This window comes from Capra hircus, chromosome 7 (genome assembly GCF_001704415.2).
Source record: "Capra hircus breed San Clemente chromosome 7, ASM170441v1, whole genome shotgun sequence".
Lineage (NCBI taxonomy): Eukaryota > Metazoa > Chordata > Mammalia > Artiodactyla > Bovidae > Capra > Capra hircus.
Window position 1 is genome coordinate 57,786,380 of NC_030814.1, and position 15,238 is coordinate 57,801,617.

A 15,238-nucleotide genomic window follows, 5' to 3' on the forward strand; every position below is an offset into this window, starting at 1 on the left:
CAGACCTAGAAGGGCGGAGCAAGCCGAGGGCAGAACTCCGCAGGAGGCGTGGCCTGGGCGTGGTCTACGGGAGTCGGGCTTGGGTTTCCTGGTTCTGCAGAGGCAGGCAGCGTGCTTACGCAGCACGCAAGGCCGGGGGTGGGGCAGGCGGCCAGGCTGGCGGCGGAGGTGCGGGGCCTGGTCCCGCCGGCACCATGGCCAAGACTGTGGCCTATTTCTACGACCCCGACGTGGGCAACTTCCACTACGGTGAGAGAGCAGCATTGCACGCGAGGGATTTCGGGACGCGGAGGTTTCGAAGCCGGGCCTACAACTCCAGGGATGGGTACTGACGAACTCTCTTCTCCCACCCTCAGGGGCTGGTCACCCTATGAAGCCTCATCGCTTGGCATTGACTCATAGTCTGGTCCTGCACTACGGCCTCTATAAGAAGATGATCGTGAGTCTCACGGCTTCTCCTGGGGATTGAGGGTGGGGACGAGCTGCGGCCTTAAGGATAGGTAGGCTGCACTGAATGCATCAAGAGTGACCCACCCCTGGCAGGGGGGAGGTGGATAGAAGGAACAAGGAGCACCCCCATATGCAGAGTGTTGGTGGATGCATCCACTGACTTAATGAAAGTTAGTTTTTAAGTCGGCCACCTTTTGACCTCAAGTGGACCAAACTTTGGCTTACGGTTAGGGTGGAGTGGAGCTGGTTTGCAGACACAGAGTATTTCCCTGCCTTGAATCTTAGGACAGTTCTGTGGCCTCAGAGAAGGGAAAGCGGCTGGCTCAGTGTATCTGGATATGAGGTTTACCCTCATTTCCCACCCCTTTTTTTCTTCCACCTCTCTCCACCGCCAAGCTAGAGTTCTAGGGAGGACTTTGCAGCCCTGTGTGTAAATGTGTATGTGTGTGGAGGACAGTAGGAGGTGTCCTGGATATTCCCTTTTCAATCTAGAATACCCCCGCCCACACACAGAGTTCCACTTAATTACTACTCATCCCTCCATCTCCCCCTGTATACACATCCTGTCTGTCCCTGGCTTGGAATTTATAGCAGTGTGATATGTGATCATAACATACAGCCCTTATGGATCGCAAAGGGGATTAGCCAGCAGTATGAATGAGTGTCCACTGCTTGTGCTGAGCCACAGACTAGTGAATTGATCATAGAAATGACTGAGGTGATGTTAATGCCTGAATCTCTGACTCTTGAAATTGTTTGCCTATGTGTGCCTATGAGCATTTTCTGGGGAGAGAAAATTTTGTGCTCTTGTCCAGTTTCTAAAGTGTGTGACCCTCTCAAGAGATAATAAATCTCTGGCTTAGCATCTTGAGTTTTAATTAGAAGGTTGTTTTGTGTCCCATATTATTTGATTTCAAAATTAAGAAGAACTCAGAGGAGAGAGAGGACAGAGTCAGCACCCAGGGGAAATGAGTGTGAAGAGAATCAGGAATAGGAGATCCAGGGAACAGGGCAGGTGAAGGGAGTTAAGGTTTGAGAAGGGAGAAAAGGCTGGGCTGGAGGTATGAAGGAAAAGGCAGGCCCAGTGGTCTTTAGAGGGCTTGATCATAAGAAACTCCCAAGCTAATCAGAGTCTTTCTTCTTCATGGACCTTTGTCTCATAGAATAACAAGGATTGGAGGGGAGAGGCAAGGGGACTGCTGTGTGTGGTTTTAGACAGTCCCCAGTGCTGGGCTCAGTGTGGTCAGTTTCAGCCGGGTGAGTAGGACTGACCCTGCCTGACTTTATCTTGTGTTTCCCTCTCAAGGTCTTCAAGCCTTACCAGGCCTCCCAGCATGACATGTGCCGCTTCCACTCTGAGGACTACATTGACTTCCTGCAGAGAGTCAGCCCCACCAATATGCAAGGCTTTACCAAGAGCCTTAATGCCTTCAATGTGGGTGATGACTGGTAAGGGGAGAACTGGGACCTTTGATGCCAGGCACCTTGATGCCAGGCATTTCAGTGAGAATACTCAAGTGAGGTCTTATGGCAGCAGTGGGAAGATATGTGGGGGCGAGGGGGGGTGATACTTGTCAATGAATCATCATTTACTCATTTGCTTATTCAACAAATATTGATTGGTTATTGGCTCTAGGCCAGGCCCTATGCTAAGTGCTAGGGATACAATGATAAATAATACCAACACAATTTTAATATAGCCCTTGTGCTGAGTCCTCTAGAAGAGAGGTACATGACAGACTAAGAGAGGGCAGACATGGGAGAATTTATCTAGCCTGGGCTGGGGCAGGTCAATGGCAGCTTCCTAGAGGAAGTAATGAAGATTGGGCTGAGTTCGAAAGAAAGTAGGATGTAATTAGGTGAAAGATAGTTGGGAGGATGGAGAATGAGGGGAGGAATGGGAAGTAGGGACAACATGCCCTAAGGGTCTGCATCAGGACAGAGTGTGACTTATTTAAGGAACAGAAAAAAGGCCACCCACAATATCTGAAAAGTGATCTGAATTGTGTCTAAAGAGATAGGTAGGGTCTTTAAAAAATAAACAGCCCTATTATGAATTGGGATTTTTAACTTCTAGAGTAGGGAGAAGTCATTGGAGGGTTTTAAAAAGCAAGAGAGTGTTAGGTACAATCACGTTTATGTCGAGCTTATTTCATATGAGAAGTCAGCTCAGAGTTAGGTCTTGTGGGGAAAAGATGGCCAACAAAGATAGCCATGATCCTTGCTTCCATTCTAGTCTGCATCCACTAAAAGATAGTGACCACAACAGCTGCCATCAGCTCCATTCATTTTTAAACTTTATATTTATTAGAGAAAATTTTAAACATTTCTGCAAGTAGAAATACAGTGAACCCCCGTCTATCCATCACCCAGCTGCAGCACTTAGACCAGATGGCTAATCTTGCTTCATCTGTGTCCCCGCACGTTAGGTTATTTTAAAGCTAATTTGAGATGTCACTCCCTTTTGTTTATAAATATGTTACTATATATCTCCAAATGATACTCTTTAAAAAAATGCATAGTATTCATCACACCTGAAAAATCAACAGTAATTCATATCATCAAATATGCAGTCAGTACTTAAATTTCTCTAATTGTCTCACATTTTTTTTCTTTTTTTCAGTTGATTTATTTAAATTAGGATTTAAACAAGGTCCACACTCCATCTCATAAGACTTTTAACCCTTAATGTTTCCTTCTCGCCCTTGAATTTATTTATTTATTTTTGCCATGCCTTGGCTTGAAGGATCTTAGTTCCCTGACCAGGGATTGAACCCAGGCCCCCAGCAGTGAAAACATGGAGTCCTAACCATTAGATTGCCAGGGAATTCCTTGAATTTATCTTTTGAAGAAATGAGGCTGTTGATCCTATAGTTTCCTACAACAGTTACAGTTTCTTGAGTAATTTACTCTGCTGTGCTGAGGATTACTGGTATATCCACTTAATTCTTACACCAACCCTGAGATGTAATAGTCCTTTTCATGATGGTAAGCATTAAGTACATACATTGAAATTTGAGGAGATTTTGATAACTTAGCCTGAACAGTGGCAGTGGCAGGATTCAGGTCCAGAGGCTAGGTTTTTAAACACTACATCAATTGGTTTCCCTGAAGAGCCTTCCAATAGAAGCAGCCTCGGCTGGAGGATTGAGGTCGACTCCTTAGGCTGGCATTGAGCACCTTCCCAACCTTATCCCCACATCTCTGCTGCACAGGGTGTCTTCTCAGAATACCCTTTGTTCTCCAGTCAGCCTCTCCAGGGCCTTCGCAGCCTTCAAGCCACCACAAAGCTTCATGCCATGAAGGCTTTCTTGACCACACCAGCCCCAGAGGTCTGTCCCGCACACACTGCCCTGCTTGTTGGGTTGTTCAGGCACATGCTGTCTTGGGAGCTTTCTTGTTTTTTGTGTTATTGCTCCTGCTAGTTTTGAGTTCGCTTTATAGGTCTGGGAATGTAAAGTCCACCCTCAGGCCACAGCCTTGGGCCCTGTGAATGCTCTTGGTGCAATTAGCGCTACTGTCACTGCGCTTCTCTACTTCCCATCCAGTGCCTTGAACAAGTTTCAGTATGTGGTTTCGTCCACAATATTTGTTAAATAAATTTGCAGATAACTTGGGTATGTATGTAGGAGGGGCAGACGGGGTTACTGAAGAAAGGAGACTACGGGGCTCTGGGCTGGGGAGAAAGGTGAAGGAAGGAAGTGGACAGAGGAAAAAGGGCTCCAACTTGCTCTTCTTCCTGCAGCCCCGTGTTTCCTGGGCTGTTTGAATTCTGCTCCCGTTACACAGGCGCATCTCTGCAAGGAGCAACCCAGCTGAACAACAAGGTAGCTGTACCCCAAGTCCTGTTTCCCCCTTCCTGTGGGTCCCTGAATCCAAGGCCTTAACCATGATCCTGAGCTCCCAGCTTTGGGGGTGGGCAGGAGAAGGACTATGAGTTGGGCGTTTGTCTTTCAGATCTGTGATATTGCCATTAACTGGGCTGGTGGTCTGCACCACGCCAAGAAGTTTGAGGTGAGTGAGGAGGTAATGGGGGAGACAGCAGCTCCGCTAGGGTAGGAGGTCAGGATGGCAGTCAGGGGACAGCTGGGTGGAGGAATTGTTCCTCTTTGTAATACCACTATACTATCTTACCATAGGCTTCTGGCTTCTGCTATGTTAATGACATTGTGATTGGCATCCTGGAGCTGCTCAAGTAAGTAGCCCGGGAGGAGATGGGGCCACTTACGAGGCTCTTGGCTGAGGTCTGAGACTGCCCTGGCCCTGACCCTGACCTCCAGCCCCACACTAGCTTCTCCCAAGTTCTTGATGCTTTTCTCAGGCTGCCTCTTCCTGTGCTCTGCTGCAGATTCCCCGCTGCCTGCTCACATTTCAGCCTTCTCTGCACATCCCTCTCCTGTCCCTGCCTCCAGGCTGGAGCCCCAGGGTTGCCCTTAGGGAACTGGTGGTATTAGGTTTCAGGTGACTTGGGCCAAAGTAGACTCTTCATAATTTCTGGCCTTGTGTTTGGGAGGAGTGGGTTGGGGGCTTTTCCTCCTGGGGTTCACCTCTGCCTCAGACGCTGGCTTTGCCTTCACCCCAGGTACCACCCTCGGGTGCTCTACATTGATATTGACATCCACCATGGCGACGGGGTTCAGGAAGCCTTCTACCTCACTGACCGAGTCATGACAGTATCTTTCCACAAATACGGAAACTACTTCTTCCCTGGCACAGGTATGGAAATAGGAATGCCTGTCCCCTTCATACTCCTCAGCTCTTACCATGACTGCCTCCTCCGCAAGCTCAGGTCTCAGTTCAGGTGGCCCCTCCTTGGAGAAACCTTCCCTGATCACCCTGTTACCCTGTCACATCACTCTGCTTTTTTCTTTTCAAGCACTGATTGCTGTTTGAATTTATTGTGGGGTTTTGTTTTGTTTACTGTCTCCCACCTAATCATGCCTACCTCCCAAGAATATGAGCTTGGTGGGATTTCATTTATTTCGTTAGTTCTTTTTCCTGCTGTATCCCCATACCTAGTTCACAGCTTGGCTCATAGTAGGCCCTCCAAGAGTATCTGTTGAATGAATGCAAGCTGCAAGAGACTTAGTGGTTTGAGGGAGTGTGTGGCGGACGTACACAGATGGAGTGAGAGGCCCTCAAAGTACATGGTGGGGTTGAAGCAGCTGGTGCCCCCACCCCCTCTCCCCCACAGGTGACATGTATGAAGTTGGAGCAGAGAGTGGCCGCTACTACTGCCTCAACGTACCCCTGCGGGACGGCATTGATGACCAGAGTACGTACTAAAGTCTTCTCCCTGCTCACTAGGCTCCTTCTCTCTCTCCCTCCTTGAGTTAACCTCTTCTGCCTGGTATTGTCTACCGTTGGGCCAGGTGTCCTTCAGGATGAATGGCCTTCAGAGGGACCATGAACTCCCTGGAAATTGTATGCAACATATTGTGTGTATGTGCATTTTTCTGGGAAAAAGGTCATTAGCTTCCATCAGTCCCTCCAGAAGTCTCATGAACTTCCCCACCTAGAAGTTTGGAACCAATAGTGGTCCCCTTGGGTTGCCCCTTTCCTGGGCTACACGCTCTCTGAACCCCCTTTTTCCTTTTGTTCCCTGTCTCCCCATCCCCTTGGGGTGCCAGGTGCCCATCTTTGGCCCTCTCCCAGGTTACAAGCACCTTTTCCAGCCAGTTATCAACCAGGTGGTGGACTTCTACCAACCCACGTGCATTGTGCTCCAGGTAATACTGTCCGTGCTTCCTTAGGCAGTCAGGCTTACGGGAAGAGAGCAGGAAAGAGGAGAATCCCTAGGCTGGTGGGGGAAGGGAAGTGAAGGACATCGGTGACATTCTGAGTAGTTCTCTCACTGTAGCCACCTGGGGTTTTGATTTTTGCAGTGTGGAGCTGACTCTTTGGGCTGTGATCGATTGGGCTGCTTCAACCTCAGCATTCGAGGACACGGGTGAGAACTGCTCTCCTTCCACTCCTCCAGGTTTTCAAGTGGCCTTGGGCTTCAATACATGGAACGGGTAGCTGGGAAACAGGCCTCACCTCCTTTTGGGACTGAAAAGTAGCTACATGTTGTACTTTGAACCAGAAATGTCATCTTGAGCAGTGTTCCCCAGTTGGCAACATTCACATTAGGTTTTTGTTAAGCACCTGTTGTGTTCCAGGCATTGTACTAGGAGATGGGGAAGCAGTCAGGGAACTCCCATGGAGTTTACAGTTCAGCCTAGGAAACAGGAAAAACTATAAGTAAGCAAACAAGATAGGTAGATTGTTATAAATTCTATGGAAGAAAAAGATAGAAAGCTAAGATATGGGATAACAGTGGAGAAACTACTTTAGATACCATGATTTGGAAAGAATTTTCCAAAATTCTGAGCTGAGACCTGAAGCCTAAAAGGAGTGAGCCATAAGAAGAACAGAGAGAGGTCCATCCCAAGCGGTGAGAAGAGTGCATGCAGACACGCTGAGACAGGGCAGAGGGGTATCGTGGAGGAGATGAAGTAAAACCAGTCGGGTGGAACACAGGGAGCAGGCTGGAGGTGGTTTGAGGTGATGTCTGAGAAGTCGGCAGCATTCGGGTCATGCAGAGCCTTTAGACCTTGCTAAGGAGTCTGGATTATATTTCAGATGTGTTGGGAAACTGTTGACAGGTTTTAAGCAGGGAAGTGACATGATCCAGCTTGAATTTTAAAGTGACTGCTCAAGACTTCCTTGTCAGTTCAGTGGTTAGGACTCTGCACTTCCTCTGCAGGAGGCATGGGCTTGGTCCCTGGTTGGGGAAGTAAGATCTCACATGCCTTGTGGCACCGCCGAAAAAAAACCAACTGCTCTGAGAGCTGAATGGAGAAAGGTTTGGGGTGGGGCTGGGCACACAGGAGTGGAAGTGGGAAGACTAGTTAGGGAGCTCTTGGTGTTGTCTTAGATAGGAGGCTAAGTTGGAGGAGGTGGCGGTGGACAGAGGTAGGTGATGTGAGTTATATTTTGGTGGCTAAACTGACAGTACTTGCTGGTACATTGGTGAGACTAGTTGATTAACAGGTGGGTTGCTAGGGTGGGTGCTAAGCAGGACAGAGGTGAGAGTGCACTTTGTTTTAAATTTCACTGAGACACAACATGCCGGCAATAAAGGGCACATATCTCAGAGTTATAACTCAATAATTTTCACTACCAAGGTCAAGATACAGAACATTTCTAGTTTCCTTGTGCCCCTTTCCAGTTAGCCTCTAGAAGTGTGTTCTCTGGCTTTTGGTAACTTCCTCCACCCATTCCTCTGGTTTCTTTTAACAGGGAATGCGTTGAATATGTCAAGAGCTTCAATATCCCTCTACTGGTGCTAGGTGGTGGTGGCTACACTGTCCGGAATGTTGCCCGCTGCTGGTGAGCATGCCCCCATTTTTCCTCCTCTCCCTTGTACAGTGTGAGCTAGGGGCTCTCCCTGAGAGATGGCCAGTGGACCTTTCACCCCACTCACTCAGCCTGCCTTGCTCTGCTGGTTTGTTTCAGGACATATGAGACATCACTGCTGGTAGAAGAGGCCATTAGTGAAGAGCTTCCCTATAGCGGTAAGGACCATCCCACACATGCAAGGGGGACCATGCCCCCACAGCAAGAAGGCCATTCTCACAAGACCATAGAATGGCCTGGTTTGAAAGTGGATGGGAAGTTTGACTTTATCAGAGTTCTGCAAACTAAACCCCTGGGCCTAGAGAGGGGAAAAGGTTGGGCAGATGTTATGTAGGGGTTTTGGATGGAAAGGAAAAAGATAGGCAACTCTTGGGACCTGCCTGTGTCTATTTGAGCCATCATGTCTCCTCCTTTTTCCCCAAGAATACTTCGAGTACTTTGCCCCGGACTTCACGCTCCATCCGGATGTCAGCACCCGCATCGAGAATCAGAATTCACGCCAGGTCAGCAGCTTGGAGAAGCTTGAGCACAAGGGTGGAGGAGCCCAGGAAAGGTCCAGGATGTGGGAAATCAGAGAAACCAGGGAAGAGAATCTCAGCCATCACTATCTCTGTTATCAGCTAGGAGGCAGCCCCGGTGAAAGCACAGGAAGTCAGGGTTGGGAGGAGGGACAGTTACCAGCTGGGGGATTCAAACTAAGATGCAAAATGGGACTGAAACTAGGACTGCAGGGACAAAAGGCAGCTACAAGCATTGACATCCTGGGAGTCACTGGGAGCTGCTCATTGTCTATTCCTCATCCCCTACCAGTATCTGGACCAGATCCGCCAGACGATCTTTGAAAACCTGAAGATGCTGAATCATGCACCTAGCGTCCAGATTCACGATGTGCCGGCAGACCTCCTAACCTACGATAGGACTGATGAGGCTGATGCGGAGGAGAGGGGTCCTGAGGAAAACTACAGCAGGTCTGGAGCAGGGTCATAAGAGCAGGGAATTCCAGCAAGTTTTGGGGGAAGTTAAGAGGGAAAAAGTAAGTTAGACAGCATTAGTCTAATTGTCCTCAGTTTACCTTCTTCAGTATACAACCATCCCATACTTTTTTTTCCCCCCTGATTTAATGATGTAAGTGACATACATTTATTGTAAAACTTTTCAGTTCAGTTCAGTCGCTCAGTCGTGTCTGACTCTTTGTGACCCTATGGACTGCAGCACACCAGGCCTCCCTGTCCATCACCAACTCCCGGAGTTTACTCAAACTCATGTCCATTGAGTCGGTGATGCCATCCAACCATCTCATCCTCTGTCATCCCCTTCTCTAGCCTTCAATCCTTCCCAGCATCAGGGTCTTTTCGAATGAGTCAGCTCTTCACATCAGTTGGCCAAAGTATTAGAGTTTCAGCTTCAACATCAGTCCTTCCAATGAATATTCAGGACTGATTTCCTTTAGGATGGACTGGTTGGATCTCCTTGCAGTCCAAGGGACTCTCAAGACTCTTCTCCAACACCACAGTTCAAAAGCATCAATTCTTCTGCACTCAGCTTTCTTTATACTCCAACTCTCACATCCATACATGACTACTGGAAAAACCGTAGCCTTGACTAGACGGACCTTTGTTGACAAAATAATGTTTCTGCCTTTTAATATGCTGTCTAGGTTGGTCATAACTTTTCTTCCAAGGAGTAAGCGTCTTTTAATTTCATGGCTACAGTCACCATCTGAAGTGATTTTGGAGCCCCCTCAAAATAAAGTCTGTCACTGTTTCCACTGTTTCCCCATGTATTTGCCATGAAGTGATGGGCCTGGATGCCATGAACTTCGTTTTCTGAATGTTGAGCTTTAAGCCAACTTTTTCACTCTCCTCTTTCACTTTCATCAAGAAGCTCTTTAGTTCTTCTTCACTTTCTTCCATAAGGGTGGAGTCATCTGCATGTCTGAGGTTATTGATACTTCTCCTGGCAATCTTGATTCCAGCTTGTGCTTCATCCAGCCCAGTGTTTCTCACGATGTACTCTGCAGATAAGTAAAATAAGCAGGGTAACAATATACAGCCTTGATGTACTCCTTTCCTGAGTTGGAACCAGTCTGTTGTTCCATGTCCAGTTCTAAGTCCATGTTCCAGTTTCTGTAGATTACAATTGTGCTGTTCAATATTTATGTATAAACACAAGGGCACACATACACTCATTTTCAGTGTTGTGCAGTTTTTTTTTTTTTTACTAAAAGTTGGATCATTCTGTACATGTTCTATAATTTCCAAGGTTTTTTTTTTTAACCAGTGTGTCTTTCTGTGCCAATATATATAAAAATCTGCTTCATTATTATTATTTTGCTTCATTATTTAATTAGTTGTATGATATTCCATTGTGTGGACATAGCATAATTTAACCAAGTGCTGTTGACAGGCATTTTCATTATTTCCTGTTTTTTTTCACTGTTACAAAGAGTGTAGCAGTGAATCCCTGTAAATATACATCTTTGAGTGCTTGAATGGGTTAGATTACTGGACTTATTGTTGCTAGGTCAAAGGCTGTGTGCAGTAAAGTTTTTTTTATTTGTTGCCAAATTGCCTTTCAGACAGTCTGTAACAGTTTATATTCTTGCCAGCATTTTACTGACTCCTTCCAGATTCCAGGCTGGACAGGTCACTGCACATATACTGCTGTTGTAAGGCCGGTAGATTTCTTTCCTCTCTTAATTTTTTCAGGTGTGATAGTTGTATTGTGTGTATGCGTGTCTTTTTAAATATCTTTACCTTCCTGAGATACCTATTAAAATATTTACAGATGCACTGAATTAGAGGAAAAAACAACCAGAATAGACTTTTAAAAAAACCACAAAAGCTGAAACAAGCTTTTCTGAAAAAAGGAAAAAGACAAGAGAACCCAGAAGTGCAGAAACAGATGTATTTAATAGAGAACAGATTTCCTTATGTGACTGGGGATAACCACAGCTGGATGTTTGCAGGACACCTGGTCCTGCTCCCACGCACTGTTAAGAAGTCTGAGTTGACTCTGCTGCAGAGTCTGATGAGCTTCTCAGTCCTTTCCAGAATTTTCTCTCTGTCTTAATAGTCATACTTCCAGATCTCTCTGCTGAACCTGGGCTTTACAGCTTAGACTCTTGGGACCACTCCACCCCTTCTCCTCTATGTGTACCCCTTCATTTCCTCTCTTGGTTGAGGATGTATCTGAACATCTGGCCTCAGGGATCCTTTTTGACCCCTCATCTCCATCTCAGCTTCTCCAGTTCTTTGAGGTTTGACTTTTGGAAATTGATCTTAAAAATTTGTTTTTCAGTTTCTTCCTTTTGGAAAAGTTTGTTTTTTTCATCTGTGATTTCAGGCTGGTATCTGGGCCTTGTCTCTGCATTATACAGCCTGTTCTCAACAGCCAGCAGAAGCCTCTGGCCTCTTCCTGTCTTAAGCCCTGTTACTGTTGGACTACCCACTGACTTCCTTGTCTTTGATACTTGTAGCATATCAGCTATATAGGATATGCTATTTATATTAAATTATACATGATACAATGCCATCATGTCGTCATTCTCTTGCCATCCGACAACCCTGAGAGGTGCTATTCTTAAATTAACAGAAGAGGAATCTAAGGTTCAGAGAGGTTAAGTAGCTTTCCTAAGTTCTTACAGCTAGTTAAATACCAGGGCTGAGATTCAAACCCGAGTCTCTGGTTCCTCACCTTTAACCCTTGCACACTTAGAGGTAACTGAGACTTTGCTCTCCAGGCAGAGGGAGCCTTTCCTGATTTTGTTCCCCAACTTCTCTTTGATGACTTTCTCCCTTCTTTCTCAGTTAACAGCTGTGGGCAAGATAACTTAGTTATTTATTCTTCCAGAGAATAGTTTTCCAAAAAGAAATCAGAATTGGGTACATATTGGGCCTTGTATTACTTTCATATCCCTTCACCCACTACATACATGTTTACAGTATGTCACTCCTCTACTAAAAGTGCTCCTTTTCCATTGCATTTAGAAGAAAGTCCAAATTTCTGACAATGACTTTATAAGGCCCTGCATGCTGGCCCTTACCCTCGTCCCTGGTCTCATTTCTGATGACTCTCTCTCTTCTAGCTGTCTTGACCGCCTTCTCTCACTTCTCTCACCTGTCTTCCTTATAACCTTATAACTTCTGTACTTGGTTTTCTTACAGCTTGACGTGGTCTCCCTGAGATATTTGCCTGTCCAGCTTCTTAGTCTTCAGTTCTTACCTTGTCAGAACAACTGTTCCTAATAATCCTGTCTGAAATTTTACCCTTTTCCTCCCATAACTCTTAGTCACATCCCTTTATTTCATTTTATTCATAGTGCTTTCCACCATCTGAAATTACTGTGTTTTTGTTTTTACTTTGTTAGTTATTGTCAGTCTCATTTATTAGGTAAAGTGTTTTGAGGATAGGCAGAAATGTCATCCAGTTTATTCTCTCGCTAAGGCTTATGACAGTGTCTGGCACAGAGCAGTCTGGCAGTAGACGTTTATTGACTGCGTGAGTGGATGAATGAATAGTAAGCAGTCTCTACCAACAGAAGGAGAGGAGTGCTTCCCTGACAGTGGGGGCCTGAGAAGTGGCTCCAGACAGGGTGCCTACGTGGGAGAAGATGGAACTGGGAGAGTGGGAGCCTGACCTCTCTTTCTCTCTTCCCTTGCTTTGTAGGCCAGAGGCGCCCAACGAATTCTATGATGGGGATCATGACAACGACAAGGAAAGCGACGTGGAGATTTAAGGGGAGCTGGGCTTGCTGTGTCCCCAGGAATTCCCTTTTACCTCTTGGTTGGGTGGGAGGGAAAAAGTGTGGTTCTCCCACCCCTGGTCAGGTTACTTTCAGAGCTTTTACCAACCCTGGGGGAGGGTTTGGAGACCACATCTGGTTCTTGAACCAACTATCCCCTTTCTTCTCACCCTCAAGGCCTAAAAATGGTACCTATTAAGGATTGAATAGGGACAAGGATAGCCATCTCTAGGACAGCCTGGGCTTGGGCTCTAGAGGCCAGTCCTAGCCCTTTTGGCTCGCTTATTCCTTCCCTACTTCCCTCCAACCCAGAGATTTTAGGAGTGAAGGGGCAGACAGGAGTAAGGTTGCCTTTGATCTCTTCCTCTCCTGAGTTCTCCTACCACAGGCCTTGCTTCCAGTGCAGGTGAAGAGTAAAGGATTTTAGGGGGCTCTGGCTCCTTAACATCCTAACCCAGATGATGGGAAGTATGGTTTTGAGATGGGGTAGGATGTGAAATTGTCTTGTTCTGACTTTTGGTTTTATGTCCATTTTACCACTCTTTTTATCCAATAAACCAAGTTGGTATTTTTTGTACCTTTTGCCTTTCTAGGAATATTCCTTTTACTAGCTGCGTGTATATGAAGGGAGGAAATGGGATGATGATGTATATAAGAAAAATCTTAGTTAACATAGTTAACACTTACCTTACTACCTGTGCATATGGATTCTACATGGATTATCTTACTTATATATATATAGGGCATTAATACAGCATTTTAATTAAGAGTTAGACAAACCTGGGAAGGTTAGTAGCTTAAAAGAGGGAATAGAGGATGACTTCAGGTTTTTAGTCCTGGGTGTTTGGATTGGTGATGCTAGTTAAGGTACACTGAGAAAACATGTCAGGTACTTAACACAGTGCCTGATATAAGCAGTTGCTCATTATCTTCATTGTTTATGTGAAGAATGATGCTGGATACTATAGTAGCCACAAATATGGACTCTTCCCTGGAGTTTACAGTCCAGTAGGAAGGAAGAGAAATGGTTTATCAGATGTAGACTGGTATCGGAAAGAAGAGTAATACCTGGATCACTCCTTCCCTGCTTTGATCCTGTCTGTTTCTCAATACTCTAGCTTAGAAAGTAAGTAGCTATTTGGGACTGTTTTGGACAAATTGAGTTTAAAGTGTGGGCTGGGCAGTCCTATGCAACTTTCCATCAGGCAATTAGAAAGTGAAAGGTAAAAGCTGAAGGTCAGATTTAGGAGCCAGCAGTTTTGGCAGACTCCTTGTAACATACCAGACCCTAGATTGAGCGCTGGCGGCTCCCTAGTGAGTCACTGGCTGTCCTCCAGGAACATGCAGTTGAAGTCTTTTGCTGGTTGTGAGCAAGATAATTAAGTCCAGAGTTTGAAGGCCTACTGGGTGCCACATACTGTTCACACAAAGGACCAGATGTATTTGGGAGAATAGAGGAAATTGGTGAGGAAAGAATCAAGCAAGTAGAGCAAAGAACACACTTTTGGAGAATGCCTGTTCTTTTCACTCAGTTTGGGTTATGTTAATTCAGTTGAGTTCAGTTGCTCAGTCATGTCCAACTCTTTGGGACCCCATGGACTGCAGCATCCCTGTCCATCACCAACTCCAGAGCCTACTCAAACTCATGTTAATCGAGTCAGTAATGCCATCCAACCATCTCATCTTCTGTCATCCCCTTCTCCTGCCTTCAGTTTTTCCCAGCATCAGGGTCTTTTCTTTTCTCCCAGCATCAGGGTCTTTTCTTCATGAAAAGAAAGAACTGAGTCAGTTCTTCATGTCAGTAGGGAATCCTTTTTAAACACAGGGCTTGGCAATCAGACCAACCTGGTTTTATTTTTTTTGGTGAATTATGTGTCCTTGGGTAAGTCACTTCAATTGTCATTGTACAGATTTCCTGTCCTTAAAATGGTGAGACTAGTGGAATCTGTCACATGCCATTGTGGAGATTCAGTAAGAAAATACACGTCATGTTTTTGCAAATGGTCTGGCATAGAACAAGTGTATGGTAAATGGTTAACTATTAAGTTTCAGGCACAGCAGTGGCAATAACTAGTTTTCCCAGATTAGGAACATGGAACGTAGTAGACCTGGAATTTAGAACTAGGTAATTGAACTCCAGAGCAGGTAGAGTTTGCTCTAGCACTGGCCCTGAACCAAGCTCTGTTCTTGGCACATAAATGGTAGCTATCACTTTATTTTTTCGTGTGCTCTGTGGGTATTGAACACATAAAAACTATTATCCGGGAAAGCTTGACACTAAATTTTCTGCCAGGATAAGTCTCTCTCATGCAATTTTTTTTGTTCAGATAATAATATCACACTCTGGGGTGTGAGAGGGTCCAGGCTTCACAGCCACGTGGGCACTGCGTGGGAGCAGGGAGGCCTGCGCTGCTCCAACCGGCAGGCGGCGCTGTCCCAGAGAGTTACACCGCCCACTCACCACCCCCCCCCGCCAAAGTGAGTCCAAATGGTTAGGCCCGCCAGGCAGGTAGTGCGCTTCCGCGGCTTTCCTCCACCCTCTCCCTTCCCTCGTTGGTAGGTGCTGCGGGTCCGGGCGGAAGTGGGGCAGGCGGGCGGGAGCGAGGCGTCGCCGTTGTATATTCATGAGGCGCGCGCAGCCCG

At 46.2% G+C, this 15,238-nt stretch overlaps 1 protein-coding gene across 1 annotated transcript; it reads left to right on the forward strand.

Annotated features, from left to right (window-relative positions):
• HDAC3 (histone deacetylase 3) lies at nucleotides 113-13,173 on the forward strand. Its single transcript, XM_005683062.3, has 15 exons — nucleotides 113-249; nucleotides 357-439; nucleotides 1,757-1,899; nucleotides 4,196-4,277; nucleotides 4,408-4,464; nucleotides 4,590-4,645; nucleotides 5,033-5,166; nucleotides 5,645-5,725; nucleotides 6,106-6,179; nucleotides 6,336-6,400; nucleotides 7,735-7,824; nucleotides 7,951-8,009; nucleotides 8,275-8,354; nucleotides 8,662-8,819; nucleotides 12,520-13,173. Exons 1-15 carry the CDS (start codon nucleotides 195-197, stop codon nucleotides 12,587-12,589), a joined length of 1,287 nt encoding a protein of 428 aa, XP_005683119.1. The 5' UTR covers nucleotides 113-194; the 3' UTR covers nucleotides 12,590-13,173.

Bases quoted from the DNA above. Each gene is read 5' to 3' on its own strand.
- HDAC3 (XM_005683062.3), top strand. From the start codon at position 195: ATGGCCAAGACTGTGGCCTATTTCTACGACCCCGACGTGGGCAACTTC. The intron at 250-356 runs GTGAGAGAGCAG...TCCCACCCTCAG, and splicing joins CGTGGGCAACTTCCACTACG to GGGCTGGTCACCCTATGAAG. The intron at 1,900-4,195 runs GTAAGGGGAGAA...TTCTTCCTGCAG, and splicing joins TTCAATGTGGGTGATGACTG to CCCCGTGTTTCCTGGGCTGT.